At 54.0% G+C, this 16,542-nt stretch overlaps 6 protein-coding genes across 6 annotated transcripts; 1 reads left to right on the forward strand and 5 right to left on the reverse strand.

Moving 5' to 3' along the window:
• Positions 1-2,478, reverse strand: MYCFIDRAFT_214176 (uncharacterized protein; the record flags this gene model as incomplete). The annotated part of the gene is made up of 6 exons (XM_007925413.1): positions 2,149-2,478; positions 1,384-2,093; positions 1,051-1,327; positions 691-1,001; positions 436-441; positions 1-8 (listed from the first exon to the last, which is right to left on the reverse strand). Exons 1-6 carry the CDS (start codon positions 2,388-2,390, stop codon positions 1-3), a joined length of 1,554 nt encoding a protein of 517 aa, XP_007923604.1. The 5' UTR covers positions 2,391-2,478.
• A 1,538-nt stretch (positions 2,479-4,016) lies between these two features.
• Positions 4,017-6,168, reverse strand: MYCFIDRAFT_114915 (uncharacterized protein; the record flags this gene model as incomplete). The annotated part of the gene is made up of 2 exons (XM_007925414.1): positions 4,017-5,166; positions 5,219-6,168. Coding segments are annotated over 2 exons (2,100 nt in total), but the record flags the coding sequence as incomplete, so codon positions are not given.
• A 3,627-nt stretch (positions 6,169-9,795) lies between these two features.
• Positions 9,796-10,699, forward strand: MYCFIDRAFT_39375 (uncharacterized protein; the record flags this gene model as incomplete). Its single annotated transcript, XM_007924202.1, has 2 exons — positions 9,796-10,434; positions 10,511-10,699. 2 exons carry the CDS (start codon positions 9,796-9,798, stop codon positions 10,697-10,699), a joined length of 828 nt encoding a protein of 275 aa, XP_007922393.1.
• Positions 10,700-11,864: 1,165 nt separating this feature from the next.
• Positions 11,865-12,898, reverse strand: MYCFIDRAFT_210456 (uncharacterized protein). The gene is made up of 2 exons (XM_007925415.1): positions 12,456-12,898; positions 11,865-12,389 (listed from the first exon to the last, which is right to left on the reverse strand). Exons 1-2 carry the CDS (start codon positions 12,851-12,853, stop codon positions 12,332-12,334), a joined length of 456 nt encoding a protein of 151 aa, XP_007923606.1. The 5' UTR covers positions 12,854-12,898; the 3' UTR covers positions 11,865-12,331.
• An 81-nt stretch (positions 12,899-12,979) lies between these two features.
• Positions 12,980-14,733, reverse strand: MYCFIDRAFT_210457 (uncharacterized protein; the record flags this gene model as incomplete). The annotated part of the gene is made up of 3 exons (XM_007925416.1): positions 14,011-14,733; positions 13,427-13,957; positions 12,980-13,373 (listed from the first exon to the last, which is right to left on the reverse strand). Coding segments are annotated over exons 1-3 (1,035 nt in total), but the record flags the coding sequence as incomplete, so codon positions are not given.
• MYCFIDRAFT_181915 (uncharacterized protein) lies at positions 13,982-14,733 on the reverse strand. The gene has a single exon (XM_007925417.1). The coding sequence runs from the start codon at positions 14,719-14,721 to the stop codon at positions 14,566-14,568; it is 156 nt and encodes a 51-aa protein (XP_007923608.1). The 5' UTR covers positions 14,722-14,733; the 3' UTR covers positions 13,982-14,565.
• Positions 14,734-16,542: the final 1,809 nt, after the last annotated feature.

Below are 16,542 nucleotides of genomic sequence, written 5' to 3' on the forward strand. Positions count from 1 at the left end.
CTAAATCGCTATTTTAGTATATAGCTAAAGTCCTATTCTCTCTTACTATAGTAATTAGCTAAGTAGTACTTAGTATTTGCTATAGATATATTTCGTTTTCTAACTAAATATTTAAAGCCTACTAACTAAGAGTCTAAGGGAATTGATAGCGCGCGTCTAGACTAGCAGCAAACTACTACTTAGATACTAGTACTTATACTAAGCCCTACTAAACTATATACTATAGCTAGAACAAACTACTATACTATAGCTAGAACAAACTACCATATAACTTAAAAAAGCATAACTATAATTAAGAATTGTAAGATTAGTAAATTTTCCTTTATAAACTAGGGCATAGATATATATAGAAACTAAAATTATAATATTCTCTAAAACTAGTATCGTATTCCTAGAACCTTATAGATAGCTATATTATATATAATATAAACATACCTAGGCCTATAGTTGTAGAGTCTAAGAGCCTTTAGCTATCGAAGTTTGCTAGCCTCGGTAGTCGAGATATATATACGATTAGTAATCAAAACAAATACATTGCAAGCTGCCAGTCTTGGAACGCGATAGTGGTCCACAACACTTCCTAGTAGTCATGATCAGTCGTCTCCATGTCTATGTCTTCTCTATCCTGCCTTCACGTCTGCTGTGTCTAGCCCGCATACCTGCCGTGTGTTTTCTGACTCTAGCACACACCATGCGTCTTGCCATGCTTGCCCTTGAGCGAGTGATCCTCATCGGCATAGTGGTTGTTGATCTTCTTCCGCCAATGCTTGGCAACCTGCTGCATTTTCATGTGCTCCTTCTGCTGTTGCAATGACTTCTCATCGAGACTCTTGAGCTCGTGCAGAGCCAGAGCGATGTCCTTGACTAGAGCATCACATCTCGATCTGGAGAAGTCTTCGCGAACCACGACACGCATCATCTTCAGCTTCTCGGCGTGTGGAGCCATGGTGTACGCTGGAACCACCCAGCCACGTTCTCGGAGCTGATGAGCAATGGCGAACCTACAACTGTAAGCTAGGGGCCACCTCCAACGCATTGAGGAAGACTTACTCGTCGAACATGTGGCCATGTTCTGGATTGAGGCGGAATGCCACGAGTGGTAGACCTCTACCCTTGGTCTGCGACATCAGGATGAATCCCATCTTCTGCACTGCAGCAGAAAGGTAGTCCGCCGTCCGCGTCAAGTTGAACATGATGCTGCGGTACCCCTTCTTTCCGAGACGGATCAGCTGGTAGTACTGTCCGATCACTTGAGATGCTCCTCGGGAGAAATTCAGGGTAAAAGAGGCTTGGTCGGCGCCCAGGTAATTGATGTTGAAGATGAGTTCTGATTCACGTCAGTGGTCGTTTGGGGCGAAGGCATACATATCGATAAAAGCTCACCCTTTGGCAGGAACTCTGGGTCTCTCCAGACCACCCATCCAACACCCGGGTACACGAGTCCGTACTTGTGTCCAGAGACATTGATGGAGACGACCTTCTCAAGTCTGAAGTCCCAGACCAAGTTGGGGTTGACGAATGGAGCAACGAATCCACCAGAAGCGGCATCGACGTGGATTGGACAGTCAATGTTTCGCTCGATCAAAAGGTCGTTGATCTTCTTGGTGTCCTCGTACTCACCCGTGTACGTGGTGCCCAGAATGGAACAAATACCGATGGTATTCTCGTCAACAAGGTTCACCGCCTCTTCAGGATCGATAGTGAAGCGGTCGTTGGTGCAGTAGACGTACTTCTCTTCGACATCGAAATACCTCGCGGCCTTCTCCCAACAGACCTGCACGGCAGAGTTCATGACAATATTCGGTCTCGAGTAATCTTTACCCTCGGCCTTTCGCTTGTTCTGCCAACGCTTCTTCATAGCCAAGGTCCCCAGCATGATGGCTTCCGAAGAGCCGATGGTGCTGGTACCCATGGCATTGGTGTTCTCGTCGTGAGTTGGGACATTGAAGAGACGAGCGATCATTGAGACGCAGCGGTTTTGGATGTCGGCTGAGACTGGATACTCTTCATAATCGATGAAGTTCTTGCTGAAAGCCTCGACCATGAGCTTCTCGGCTTCGTTTTCCATATAGGTGGTCACGAATGAGGCCAAGCTATAGCACACTGTCAGCGAGGGATTTATTTGGGTCTTTGGGGGGGGGGGAGGACTTCAAAGTTGGAACACCGTCCAATGTCAGATCGTCCTTGATCATGCGGTAAGCCACCTCTCGCGGCATCTCATTCTCTGGCATCTCATGTCGAGGCAGATCTGCCGCGGCGTACTTGGAGCCGTAGACGCTGGCAGTGAATTCATCCTCCTCAGGAATGTAAGAGAGATCCAAGTCCTCGAGACCTGGAACCAGCTTATCCGCCAGATCTTTATCGGTCGCGACTCTGCCCAAGTGAACCATCGCGGCGGCGTACTACTATCGAGCTTCGATTGGGGCTCGTGCAGAATTGTTCGAGCAGCAATAGCTATGGCTTCCTGTTGTGCAAGCTGATGTCGGTGGGTGTGGGTGTGGGTGGGGGATGGCTACATGTAGGTGGCAGGAAGGAGACAAACAAAAGAAAAGGTGGACGTGGAAAGCTCAAAGCTCAGAGCTGAGAGCTGAGAGGCGAGAGCTCCTTCCTCTCTGTGACGGTGCCAGGCCATCTGCGGCATGAGCTGCGTCAGCGTCAGCGTCAGCGGCAGCGGCAGCGGCAGCGGCAGGCTTCAGCGAGCGTCAGGAACAGGTGGTGTTCTGATGCCACTCGACACCATCGGGTGCAAGCGTGGAACCACGAACGACGGGATCTCACGCAGAGTCGCAGACCACGGTCGCAGGGCAATGCTTGGTGCGAAGCTTGGTGCGAAGCTTGGTGCGAAGCTTGGTGCGACACGCGCGACTTCCCATTGGATGTGCGAATCGGCACAGAAGCTTGACCATTGGCCATCCGCCTTGGCCTGCGCGGGGCGGCACGACGGACCATCTTCTGCGTCGCTGCGACACCACGCCGCCGCCGCCAAGGGAGCTAGAACGACGCAATCCGACGCCGTGTTTCACCTTTCCACAGACGTCTGGTCGTGGTCGGCCTTGCATATCTGGACGCTGCATAGTGATGGCTGCTGGAGGCCCTGCAGCATCTTTGCCAGCTCGTGCAGCAATGGCATTGGCGTCGGAGCAAAAAGCCCGCAGGCTTGTAGAGCGTGCAGCTATAACGCAAGCACACATGTCTATTTGGATGTCGCCCAGGTCCCAGTCCTGCCACTGTTCAGCGAGCTTCTCCCGGTCCGATCGACCGTCGTGCTTTCACGGAGACAATGTAGCTTCTGTGGCCTCGACGACGAATTTCGCCTCACGCCCTCATCAAGATGCCGACACAAGTGAGTTGGTGACTGACGGTGTTGGCAGATACCGATTAGGTTGTAGGACATCTTGCGTCGTATATCTGGTGCAGGCTTCACCATGTCACACCCTCGCACGAAACTTCACGGCAATCATTTACCGATGCTCTGGATGAAGTCAGAATAAGGCACCGAAGGTTCAACTTCCGTGAGCATGCCGCGGCTACTTCCTCCTATGTCACGTAAATGCTTGCTGCTTCGTGTGACGAGAAAGGAGGGAATGGTGCAGTATGATCAAAGGCGCCAGGCAAGCACAGGATTGCGCTACTGTGCGCTGTATGTGCTGTGCGTTGAGTCATAGAAGAGTACATTCTCGCCAGTCACCAGGCGCTGGTGCACACTATGCATGCCTCTACGATCCATGCAAAAGAACTTTAACATGGACCGCTCCCGCAATGCCAAAACGCGCCCTACTCATTCGTCGTCACAATCATACATCGTTGAAGCTGGCCATAACTTTCATGGTGCTGCGTGCTCTGATTTATTGATTGAAGCCAACCTGTACAGAGGCCCTAGCTGTTCACATTATGTCCTTGATGCTGATCCTGCTGCTGTTGTTGCCACCGTTGCCATTTCCATTTCCACTTCCACTTCCATTTCCTGAACTGCCGCTGTTCGAGTTGCCTGCAGCCGGATTCGGGGACATGCTGGCAGCCGGCGGAGGCTGCGGAGCCAAGTTCTGCTGCTGCGGTGGCATAGGAAAGGTTTGCAACTGGCCATCTGGTTGCTGCGAGGGCGTGGGAGGCACCGAGCTATGTTGTGATGCTGGGTCCCCTTGTGAACCCTGTGGTTGCTTGTGGTCGATGAGCTGCTGAAGAGTCCGCTGTATATGTTCCCAGCCTCCCCATTCTTTCGCCTCCCGCTCGGACAGAGTACTTGTCGATAGCTGCTCGGCTTGAAGGGCCGGTTTATCTCCAGAATGCCCGTTGACAACCCCTTGTGGCTGCTGAAGGTTTGCGCCAGTCTCGCTCCCACTCCAAGCCCACGCGTCATCAGCACTTCCTTGCATATCGCCAGACGCGTACGCCAGCAATTCTTCGTCCGTTTCAATCGCTTGTTGGCTTACGCCAGCTCGCAATCTCTCGATCAATTTCTCCAGGAAGAACGCGAGATATCGGCCACACGCAACGTTGATCTTGCGAAGGTCGCCAACGGCTGCGGACACGTGAACAAGCATTTGAGCCGCTTGATACTCACCTCGCAGGCACAGGACAAGCTGTGCCCTCCACAAGTGCGCGCAGAAGAAAGAAGGCATCATGGATCGAATCATTGACGCCCAGTTGCCCATATGTGCTTGACCCATGAATCCCTGAGCCGGCCCGGTGGATGGGTGCTGCAATGTACGCTGCACGTAGTGCGCCGTGTCCTTGGCCACGTAGACACATCGATCCAGTGCATCCCGTCGATCATTCGTTTTGCAAGCAGGAGAGAGGTTGTGGCGATACAGGAAAAAGCGCTGCGTCTGCAGACTACAAGCAGCTGTAACCAGTCGAGGATCCAGCGGAGCTTGGGAGTAAATTGGATAAGGCTCAGGCCATGAGGCCATGATTGATTTGAAGTGCTCGTCGCAGGTAGCGAGAGTGGACGCAGCGATCGTCTGCGACTTCAGTGTTGTCTTGAGTTGCGCAGTAGTCCTTGTGACGGGTATCACGGCGATCAGACCACTGGGTATTGTCGATCCTGGAGGAGGCATGACAATGCCGTTTGGACGTATACAATCATCGTCGACGGGGACGGGTTCGCTTACATCGCAGTCGTTATCGTCAATCATCAGCGGCCGGCCGAAGTCGAGAGAAACAACGCTGCAAACATTGGTCAAAGTCAAAGCAAATTCTGCATGCACAGCTAACTCACCGATCCCAGTTGTAGACACTCCACCACACTCGTCGCCTCATCTCGGTCTCCATGGGCGAGTAGGGCCCTTGATCGGTGTGCAGACCGATATCCTGCGCTATACGAACGGCAGCGCCAAGCCAAACCCAAGCTGGAGATCGCATGTTGACTTCCACGAAGTAGATGCTGATGAGAAGACTGGCACGGACGTGATCAGCCGTTAATTCGTCGCTCCATGTGTTCAAGCTTCTCGTGCATTCGTCCATGTACTGCGCGCCCACCGATTCTTCCGTTGACGGCTTAGATTGTGCATCCATAAGAGTCCCGCATGCTAAAACGGCATAGAAAAGCGAGACCCATACATGGCGACATTGCTGGAAGTTGCCAGCCCTATATAGGTCCTCGTACTCTTGCAAAAACGTAGGCATGTGCAGATGTGGTGCGTAGAGGTGTACAGAGCCACGGTAATTCGCAATGAGGTGATCCGCAATGTGTTTGGGAGGCAGTGCTAGGCTGGCATTTGGAAAGGTTGGCTGAGGTCCGAAATGCCTGTACGGAGGCGGCGGCTTGAAGATGCCTTTGCTGTATGTGCGAATGTTGGTTCTGACATCGTCGAAGCCTTCGATCACGGGTGGCAGTGGGCGACGCTTCTTTGTCGTGGGCTCTGGCAGTTGTAACGTGGGCACATTTGCTGCGGCAGACGAAGAAGCATCATGATTGCCTCCTTCCTGCAGCATAGTGCGTAGTTGATTGATCTGCTGCTTGGCCATAGAAAGCTGCTTCTCAAGATCCTGCACCTGTTTGATGGATGACATCCTGCGGTTCGTCTCCTTGGTAAATTGACATTTCACACCGCGGCTGGAACATTCCGAGCAGCTGGAGGTATCAGTGGCATCGCATTTGACCTTGCGTTCTCTGCAAGCATCGCAACTTGGATCTTTGCGGCGCTGTCGATACGCGCGCTTCTGCTGGGCAGATAAAGCTACCGCCGTTGGATGGGTCGGCGATATTCCGGGTGTTGAAAGAGCAGAGTCGTGATTCATGTAGCCATCCGGTGCAAGGCCAGGCACGGGAGGTCCGGCGGCAGGCCCGGGCATATTTCCATACGGCGAGTTGAATTGTTGTTGGGCCATGCCATTCGCCTGCAGATGTTGCATCGCGGGAGAAGGAGGGGGGTTGCCGGAATACTGCTGCTGATCCGGTGCGTGATACTGTGGTCCTGGGGGATGCAAGGAGCTCGCATTTGCCGCTGGCGGATACGGTGCGGGTGCCTGTTGATTGCCGGGCGAAGGCGCTCGCATCGAGTGCTGCCGGTTGGCGTCCATATTGGAGAGGAGAGAGCGGCTCGAGGCGTGGAGGGCGATTGGGGGAATAGTTGCTCAACAAAGGCTCAAGACATACAGAAGCGCCGATGCAGGTGATGCGCTCCGAGGACAGTCTTGTGGTTGGTGAGTGCAATGCATGCCACGTGCTCGCGGCGGACGAGTGGCGTGCTGGTAGTGGGATGGTGAAGAAGTCCCTCGCACTGATGAGGTGGCCAGTGAGCCTGTGACAGAAGACTGGCCGGGAAGAAGGGGACAGCAGGCGGTAGGCGGCAGGCGGCAGGCGGTAGGCACGACGGGCTGTCAATGGCCGCTCGGAGCGAGAAATCAGAGGTCAGCTCAGGAATCAGGGCCCTCGCCGAGGCACAAGGCTGGAATTGAATTGGAATTCGATTCACGGAATGTTTGCTGCACCAAGCCCACACGGGAGTGGCAGCGGCTGCGGGAGCGGCAGAGAAGGCGCCACCGAGAGCGCGACGCTGCTGGCAAGAAGTGAAGTGGTGATGGGGGCGGAGAAACGGCGGGCGCTGGGCTGGCGGGCCAGAAGACGTGCAGTCAGCGCTCTGTCGAGAGTCGTGACGATGTGCGTGATGAGGCAGCGAGGCAGCGAGGCAGCGAGGCAGCGAGGCAGTGAGGCAGTGAGGCAATGAGAGGCAGTTGGAGCGAGTCGCTCGGTAGTCACTAGTCACCTACCTTTCTCAATTAAGACGTGCGCACAAGGTCCGGGTCCGGGTAGTGGCAGCCACGCGCTTCGGCGAGCATGCCATGGTCCTCATGGAGCTCGCGTCATTCATCTGGCTGCGCGCACAGGCCGTACAGACTCCCGGGACGCTCGCAGGTACACACAGATCGCAGCAACCGCGTCACCGGCCTGATCTCTGCCAGCTGTCTTCCACTCCCGCAATACTGTATCAATCTGGACGACTCTCAGCAACGCCCAGCGTCTCTGGCCACTTCTCGGATGCGTCCAAGATGCCGCGCCAGCAAGGGGGGGATTGAAGATCCGGTGAATGCCCCGGTCGGAGGGGCTGCAGCGACGCAATCATCTGCTTCTACACGCGATTTTTTATGGAGCAGGCGATCTCGTAATCTCGGGTTATGCTGGGGCTCGGGCGGGTAGCTGGGGCTCGGTTTAGTCTCGAGGGGGAGCGGGCTGGAAATGCACTGCACTGCTGGAAACGCACAGACAGGCACGGGCAACGGCAGCGAGCACGGCGGCTTGCACGCTTCACGCTCGACGCTCTGCCCACGGTAGGGGTCGTCGACTCCTAGTCGCCGGGGCACCAGGATTCACATTGCAAGTAACGTTACCAGGAACGCGGTCGGGGCATCTCTGCACGATTCAACCTACCCGAACAATAGTTTTGTCACTGCGCATCTCAGGCAGGCGCGACGCAGAAGCATTCCATCTTCTGCTGCCATCGCCATCCTCATCAGATAGATAACCTGCTTCCGACGGCGGCGTCGCAAGCGAACTGCTGGGCTGCCGCGGCGAGCTGCTGCACGCTGTTGTGTGTGTTGAGCGAGAGGCATGCCATAGCTCAAAGGCTCCGATCAACAAGCTTTTGACCAATGCGCTGAATTCTTCTGCCGGCCTCCCATCCGAGGGGATCTGCATCGCTCGCCTTGCCTGGCCTGAGACTTCTTCGCCAAGAAGCACTGCAACAAAATCTCCCTGAGCTGGCCCTTGCCACTGCTAGACTCAATCCTGGACGAGGAACCTGGACCAACACGAGCGCCTTCTCATGCCTTCTCGTCCTGCAATGCCAACCAAGAGCAGCTTGTAGGCTGTCGCGGCCCGCCCTGATGACTCGAGAAGTCGTTCCACGCGCCGGAGCGGCGTGCGCAAAAAGAGCCAGGCGCTACGGTAAGGTTCAAATGCACGCGAGCGACGTCCTCCGCACTGGGCCACAGGCAGAGCCACAACCGTCTTCTAGAAGATCTCATCCGTTACGGAATGTCTCAAATACGCATGGATGCTGCGTCTCGGCAGCTCCCATATGGAATTGAGCCGATTGCATGCATTGCCTCACTTCCGCTACTCGGCAGTGTACGTGAGAAGCACAAGTGCCAAAATTCTTCGTCAACGCCTATCAAGATGTGCCCGTTGCGATGGACCCGTGTCCGCGAACAAGGTCTGCAACCTTTCCCGCCCACACAGCTCAATGATTATGAATGGTGCCACTCATGATGGAAGCCTTGGAAGGTCCAGGGCACATTCCAATTTTGGTAACAAGCTCTGGGAGCTCCTGGCAGAAGCCGGTCTCAGATGTCGCGCCTGCCACGTGTTGCCGATGGCCTCGTGAAGGTCGCGTTGTCACTCCTGTGCAACTCAAAGTGTCCCCATCCGCGCCAGGTCATGTGTTCCACAACAGTACGACAAAATAGAAAATAGCACTGACTCTTCCCACCGCGATGCATCATGAACTTTTTCCCCATCGTTGAAGATAGCAATGTTACGGTTGCACGCTGTGAATAGCCGCGTTTGCCATACTGTACCTTATGGAGTGAAGATGCGCAGTGAAAATGTTACACTAGGACTGCCGGGGAGGAAACAAGCGAGTCATGATTCTCGCCACAACATGCAAGGGCTGCATATGCAAGACTTGCACACCTCTGTACAGTAATTCGAGTGTGTACCAATAAAAGTTCATTGAGCACAACATCTCGCTTCCGACCGCCGGTTGCCCTCCCTCCCTGGCCAGATGGAGTGGTCGGCTCGTCCCAGGAAAGATCCACCTGTCGTGCGGCGGAGCGAATTGTGGCGCAATTGCCAACATCGTCAACACGTCCATTCTTCTGAGATCAGTCCTTTCATAAGCCATGCCCCATATCTCCACATCATTCAAATGGAACGGACTGTAGACCGAGAGCGGGACTCTTGCCATGTGAGACGGCCCGAATGGTTCATGCATACTCCTGAGAGCCAAGAAGTCATGAAGCACAAGACACCGCTGGAGGAAAAATGTATGACTGTGCACTGACAGCTCAGGTGTGAGCTGTTCCTCGATGCCTCATGCATGAATTCTACGAGACCATCACGCTGTGCCACGCTGCTCAAGTAAATACTCAAGGAGATCGAGAGAGAGCAGCAAGATGGGCGAGCAACCGACGACCGACTTCCTGCGAGCTCTGCCAAAATGCGAGAATCACATGCACTTAGAAGGCATGAGTGTACTCATCGATGCTTCCGACTTTGAAGCTCTTGCCTGGTAAGCAATTTCCCCCAGGGACCTAGCACGTCTCGAAGCGTAGCCTCAATGGCTCGCACGAACGATGTGCAGACGCCGTGAGAATCCTTCGACGACTAGAGCTTATACTGCCCAGGGATTACTTCACTCACGCCGAAGTTTTTTTGATCCACAAGCTCATATGTCACGCGGAGTTCCCTACGAAACTGTCTTGAGCGGCTTTAGGGCAGCACGCAAGCGAGCTGCAGCGGAACTCGGCATCTCCAGCGAGCTCATCTGCTGTTTTCTGCGGCACCTTCCTGTTGCAGACTGCAAGGCAACGTTTGCTCTTGACGAAGTGCAAGAAAGCTTTCGATCTGGAAGCGTCATCGGCATCGGTCTCGATTCAAGCGAGAAGAGCTTTCGACCGGAGTGGTTCGAAGACCTTTACAAGGAAGCAAAGGATCTAGGGCTCGGAAGGACCGCACACGCCGGTGAAGAAGGCCCGTCAGAATACATACAAAGCGCGCTCGATGTCCTTGAAGTCGAACGCATTGATCACGGAATTCGACTTGCCGAAAACCAGCAGCTGTTGGAGCGCGTTGCGAGGGATGGCACACTGCTCAGCGTGTGTCCCATGTCCAATGTCCTGCTTCGTTGTGTCCGCCAGGTTGCAGACCTTCCGATCAGGAAGTTCTTAGACTCCGGCGTCAAGTTCTCTATCTATAGCGATGATCCGGCATATGTGAGTTGCTTCGGTCCCACGGCGATGGATCGTGATTCGAGACGTTCGTAAGAAGGCTGACACTGTTTCCAATCAGTTTGGTAACTATATAATGGACAACTACATCGGTGTGCAGAAAGCGTTCCAGCTGAGCGTCGCAGATTGGAAGACAATTTGTGAGAATAGTATACGTGGTAGCTGGTGTAGCCACATCAGGAAAACAGATATGCTGGCTAAGCTCAAGGAAGTCGTCGACACCTGGGAGAATCACCGTCGAGCATCTTGATCACTTCGATAACGCCAGGTGGTGGGCATCGATAGCAACACGGGACGGGCACTGCCGCAGGAGTTTCTCCAGCCAGCCAGCCATTCCTTCGTTGTTCAAAGTACAGCGGCAACCCACATCGGAGTGAAAGCGGTAAATTCCCTAATCCTGGACTTCATGGTTCGTAACAAATCTGAAATCTCAGATTCTGCCGGCCGCTGGTATCAACTTTCACTCCGATGTGCGTTGACGCTGTATCTTTTGAGACCCAGTTTCAAGGGTTTGAGGCTTGCAACGTCTGCGGGAAGGCAGTGAACAGACCAGAAATCTGTACGTGCGCGTTGCTGTGCAAGCAAAAGTCCCCAGGCGCCACAAAACTCTAGAATTGGGGACGAAAATTGTGAGCCACAAAGTAGTGTTGTGGGCTCACAGCCCCTAAGAAATGGAGGCCGTGTATATTATATATCACACTGGTGTACACCCGTGTATAATCCGACCGCCTGGTTCGACAGCTCAAATACGAGGAGGGTGCTGCCATTAAGACCTGATCAAGGTTAGCTTCCTAGTGCTACGGACAATATATCGACCCTAGGTACAGCAAAAATCGGACATTTGATTGCGCGGGCGCCTTCATCGAGCGACGGTATGAAGCTTGATAGACGGATTTCGCTACACCCTTCTGACTCGACAGGTGCCGCTCTAGTCCCTAATTAAGCCGCCAAGATCCGAATATAGTTAAGCGAAGCAGAAATTTTGCACAACTTATGCCGTTGCTGTGCTAGAATGTACGGCCTCTGCTACCAGTCTCTCTACAACGCGTCGTGTTCAAAGACTGAGTTATGCTTAAGTTATGCTAAACCAAATGTTTTGACGTATCCGGGGTTGCGTCAGCCCACTTCACCCCTCGCCCCAGCTCGACTGACGAAACCCCGGATATTAGAAGCCTAGAGCGGCCGCTCTAGCTCTACAGCGGCAGCGAACGGTGCTCGAATGGGCAGCCAAGAGTCCCGATTAGGCCTGCCTCTGGAGCGGCACCTGGAGCGGCATCAAAGGTGTGGCGAAATCCGTCTGATGAGCAGCACCTCTGCATCATGATAGGGTGATGTCGTCGCTTCCTGGCTGTCTGGCTGCAGCTCAAATACATATGCAGTCCGATGAGCTGGACGTGTGACGCGCGTTCGAAGTTCGAAGGTCGAAGTTTATAGTTATATTTGGGATCCACTATTGGAACTTTCTGTCAGTCGTCAAGTGCTGCCATCTCTTTCGCTGTGTATGATACAGTCTCTCACGAGCAATCTATAGCGTATTCGCTTCAAATATGCATGCCAATCTTCTAAAAACTTCAAACGCTGTCAGGACAGACAAACTAGTCCCAGGTATGCCAAATTTCACGCCCGTCCTCCCACGCAATAGCACATAACCAAGTGCTGTCGCCAAAGTCGGTGATGTCGTTGTAACATTGTATCCGCCCAGATATCAAGGAGAGTCGTATCGAGTCATTCGCTTGCGCTTCATCAAGGCCGTAGATATTACATCTTATAGGAAGCAAGTATCGACAAAAGAACTCGTAGTAAAAGGTCAGGTTGTCTTTGAGAGAGTCGAATCGTCTCTGGCGTGCCTCCTTTCGGAATTCCATGGACTCGACTCTTCAGCTCAATATTGTCGTCTGAAGCTTGAGGGGCCTGCCTCTGGCTCGGTGGTGTGTGGAGTCCTGGAGTACGCACTTAGCCTTGGTCCTGAAGCTCATATCCATATGGGCGCCGGAGATGGTACGAACCCTCCTCGAAACCCGCCCAGGCTATAGCCGTAAAGCTCCTCGTCTTGTGTCACGTATTGTTGTGGTGGAAAGCCGGGACTCGGGACAACGCCCCAACTTTGCGTACCGTACGTGAATCCCGGTTGGGAGGCAGGAACTTCAAGATACGATGCATGTGAGGTCTGCGACGGAGTCTGCGCGGCGTGCAGAGGAGATGGAGCGAACGCTGGACTGAGGTTGCCTATGCTTGTGTAGCTCAGCGTGTCAGGGTTGACGCCTAGCATCGGAGATGCTTGCTGCATGGCCATCTGCTGCGATTGTAACAGTGTGTCCCTGAACCCCAAGGCCATTCGTTGCGGAAACTGCATCAGAGCAGCGATTTCTACTGAATTCTGATCCATCGTGTGCTGGGATTGCATCGCGTCAGTCACGTTGATGATCTGCTCCAGCGGCGAGAGCGCGATTCTGGCGCAGAACGCGGATCCAAGGTCCGGGTAGAGTGGCTCCAGTGCAAGTGCGGTAGCGTAGAAGTGTGACAGCACCAACATCGATGGTCCTTGGCCAGCCGGTCTCTCTAAGAGCAGAGTTGGTACCCAGAACAGCCACTTGCGAAGAAGGTATAAGTGGCTGTATTGCTCATCAGGCGTCTGCGCCGGATTGGACATGTGTAAACGTTGCAGATACTGAAGCAACTGACCGATCCAGTAAGACTCCGTCTCATGCCCTCCTAGGAACCGCTGCAGTTGCTGAGATGCCTGAATTGTGTCCGAGAGAATCGTGTTCCGATCGGCTGCATCTAATGATGGCCTCCTCGAGGGATATGCGCCCACGAATAGATCCTCTTCGTTGATATACTCCGCAAAGATGGATTCATGCTTCCAGCTCTGCATGGCGGCCAACACCGACTGTATGCCTGCGCGCAGAGAAGACCAGCTCCGCCTGGATTATCGATTAGCAATGGGACTTCCACAACTCGAATGCAGAGCGGTTACCAATCTGTGGCCTGCCACAAAAGCAACAACGAAGCGGCCAAAACTGCATCCGCGTTCGCATGCGAAAAGCTCCCGATCGCTTCGTGAAGCCCTCGCAAAGCAATCGTTCCGTGTTGAATGTGCAGATTCCTAGTCTCGGACGATGACCGACTCCAGGCAAGGTGATTTGCGGAGAAGGAGAGAAGAGAATGCATAACATAAGGATAAGACGCTGCAATGCTGAGGAACTTGGGTATTTTCGCCGTCCATATTGTCAAGTTTGAGGTGCCTTTGAGCATAAGATCATTCGAAATGGCAGAAAGATGGTGGATGAGCCGAAGCTCGTTCTTCGAATACTCATGCGTCTGAGGAGGTGGAAAGACCTGCAGTCCTGGATAAGGGAAACTACCTGTCTGCTGCCAGAGATCGATGCGACTTTCAGTGCCTGGCGAAAAGGAGATGTTCGGTTGCTCTGGACTTGACTGGCCTTCACTGTCCGAACCCACATTCTCCATGTAGTCGCATCGGACCTGATGCTTGGTACAATTGCGGCTGCTTCGAGTCAGTCTCATCAGCATCGTTGCTCGTCATTTTGATGCGCTCACCACTGCGGGAAAGTTTCGTCGCATCTGATATGTCTTCGCTTGCAGGTCTTGCAGCCTTTTCGACTCTTGGTATGGCTCCTCCTGGATGGACCAGTACCTTGGCCTGCCATGGCGGAATGATCCGTGGCGATGATAGACAGTGACACCGGACCTAGCAAGCGAAGTGTGTTCTAAACACGGTTGATGCTGTTGGGCCTGTTGACAGTGATGGTGGTCGTGTGGTGCCTGAACAGTAGATAGACAGGTGCTACTCCTCCAGAGTGGGGAAGGATTCGATCCGCGGCCGGCTGTGCAGGTAAAGGCGTTTCGCTGCGGCGGGCTCTAGTGATGTAGTAGCGAACGTAGGCTGTATATTGGAAGTTCGAAAGCGACCGTGGGCTGTTAGAAGCGAGAGTGTATGTCTGGGCAAGTGCTGGGACGGATGTGATGGGCGTCCGGCAATAGGCTGTGAGTTTGACGCATCGACGTCGACGTGAGATGTACAGTGGGATTCAACCAAGCCCAAGGCCGATGGAAGCGTCGAAGCGTAGTTGTACCTGCGCGGAGCTGCAGTCCTCACGTCTGGAAATAGACGACTGCTGAGCTAACCACAATCGCCCGTAGTCCCAGTGCAGGCCCCCCGGAAGGCCAAGGCGAAGGCGAAGGCGAAGGCGAGCGAGGGAGGGAGGGAAGTGCTCGTCTTCGTACACGAGAGATGACATCGGCACGCATGGGCTGCACCTGCACCTGCACCTGCGATTGATTACAGTCAAACCCGGGGGTACATAAGCAATGTCGGGTTTTAAGCAACGGATGATTACGGATCTCGATATTCAACGCTTTTTAGGTAGTATACTGTAAGTTAGCAATCGCTTGGAACATCCCGGCTTTCTTGTTTTACGATTGCAGCGATTGCTTGTCCGGAAGCACATATCCGAGGTATTTGGGGCCTGTTCCGTCCGAAAAGAGATAAAGAAGGCCGGAAGATACACCTATTCTAAACTGCTTCGAGCCTAGCTAAGGGCTAGCCAAGCCTAGCTCTAAGCAACATCGGGTTATAAGCATTATTATGGCTCCCCCGGCCGGTTGCTTATAACCAGGTTCACCTGTAGCAGCTCGACGGCCGCGGCCCATCAGCGCGCTCCCGTCGAAGCTTGCAGTGCCAGTAGCAGTGCGCGAGTCACTCGCTAGGCTGACGGAAAGCCAGACGCTCGGGCACTGCATCGCTGCATGTCTGCTTAGACTTTCTGCCCATGCGACGTCTTCACACTGCCACACGATGATGACTGTGCATTCTATCAGACCCTGGAACGAGCAGAACGGCGCAGAGGTAATAACGGACGGCGAGTGGTGAGAGCCTGGCGGGCAGGTCATGCACGCGCGAGACTATGCACTGCGCTGCACTGCACTGCACTGCACTGCACTGCTCTGCTCTGCTCTGCTTATGCTTCGGCGGCCATCTGCAGCAACTGTGTCTTCGGTGCGTAGGCCTGCCCGTACTGGACGTCGCCATATTCCCCTTCCGGCATCCGTCGAGTGCTCAGCCTCTCTGTGCACCGCTTCCATCTGCTACCCTACCCCTACCCGACCGCGCTCACGCCTGCCCGTCAGCACCGGACGCTGCCAAACGCCTCGTACCTTGTTGAGCCGCCTCCAACCCAACCCCCGCTGTGGCTGCGCTCGCGTGGCATTCCCAGTGATGACGGGATTCCTCCATCCATGCCAACGCCAATGCTGGAGACGTCGAAAATGTGATGAAGCTGGGTGAGAGTCTGGACTTTGCGGCCGGAGATGCGGCAGAGAAGCACGCTACCCGAGCTATCTATATTTGGCAGGCATATTTTTCACAATTGGGTAAAAGAAAGCGCCTAGAGCCCACGGATCGTGCCCGTCCGGCGATGAACATGGCGACACCTCCATACTGTACATAGCCTCTGCACGCTGTCCATCTGCCCACCGTGCCGCCTCGGAGCGGCCTTTGATCGCAGACGCGCTCTGCTCTGCTCTCTAGGCTCTAGCAGAAACCACTGCCGAGACCTCCAATCGACTGTCACTCGCACCGACCTTCAACGTGGATGTAGCGCGGCATTGCTGATGCGGGAACGGGCATGAACTTGGCCACTCGCTCCAAGGTTCTTCTTTGAATAGGAACTTCAGCGCATCGTGGAGAGCATTGTAAGTGCCACCGCCAGAAGCAGCCTGCTTCCTCACCCGGTCATCTCATCACATGGGACCAGTGTCCAGTTTTCGTACAATAATGGCATACCGCTGCGAGCCGATATTCTATACATACGTCCTCGGTCTCCGCGGCACTGCCACATCCAGCAATCCTGTATACAGGGTAACCCCCTTGTTTCGGTATCTTTATGCACTCGTCTAGTCCTGCTCAAGGCCTGCGAACTCTGAGAACAGCGAATGAGGTCGGCACAACTCAAAGCCATCATCGTCGGAGGTAGCCATGCCATACCCTCCCTGTACATGAAGAGCCCGGTCATGCGGTTGAGCTGCGGTGCAATACATCCGCTCGCGCTCCTCGCCATGTGCTCGGAACCC

The sequence above is a fragment of the Pseudocercospora fijiensis genome (genome assembly GCF_000340215.1).
Source record: "Pseudocercospora fijiensis CIRAD86 unplaced genomic scaffold MYCFIscaffold_2, whole genome shotgun sequence".
Lineage (NCBI taxonomy): Eukaryota > Fungi > Ascomycota > Dothideomycetes > Mycosphaerellales > Mycosphaerellaceae > Pseudocercospora > Pseudocercospora fijiensis.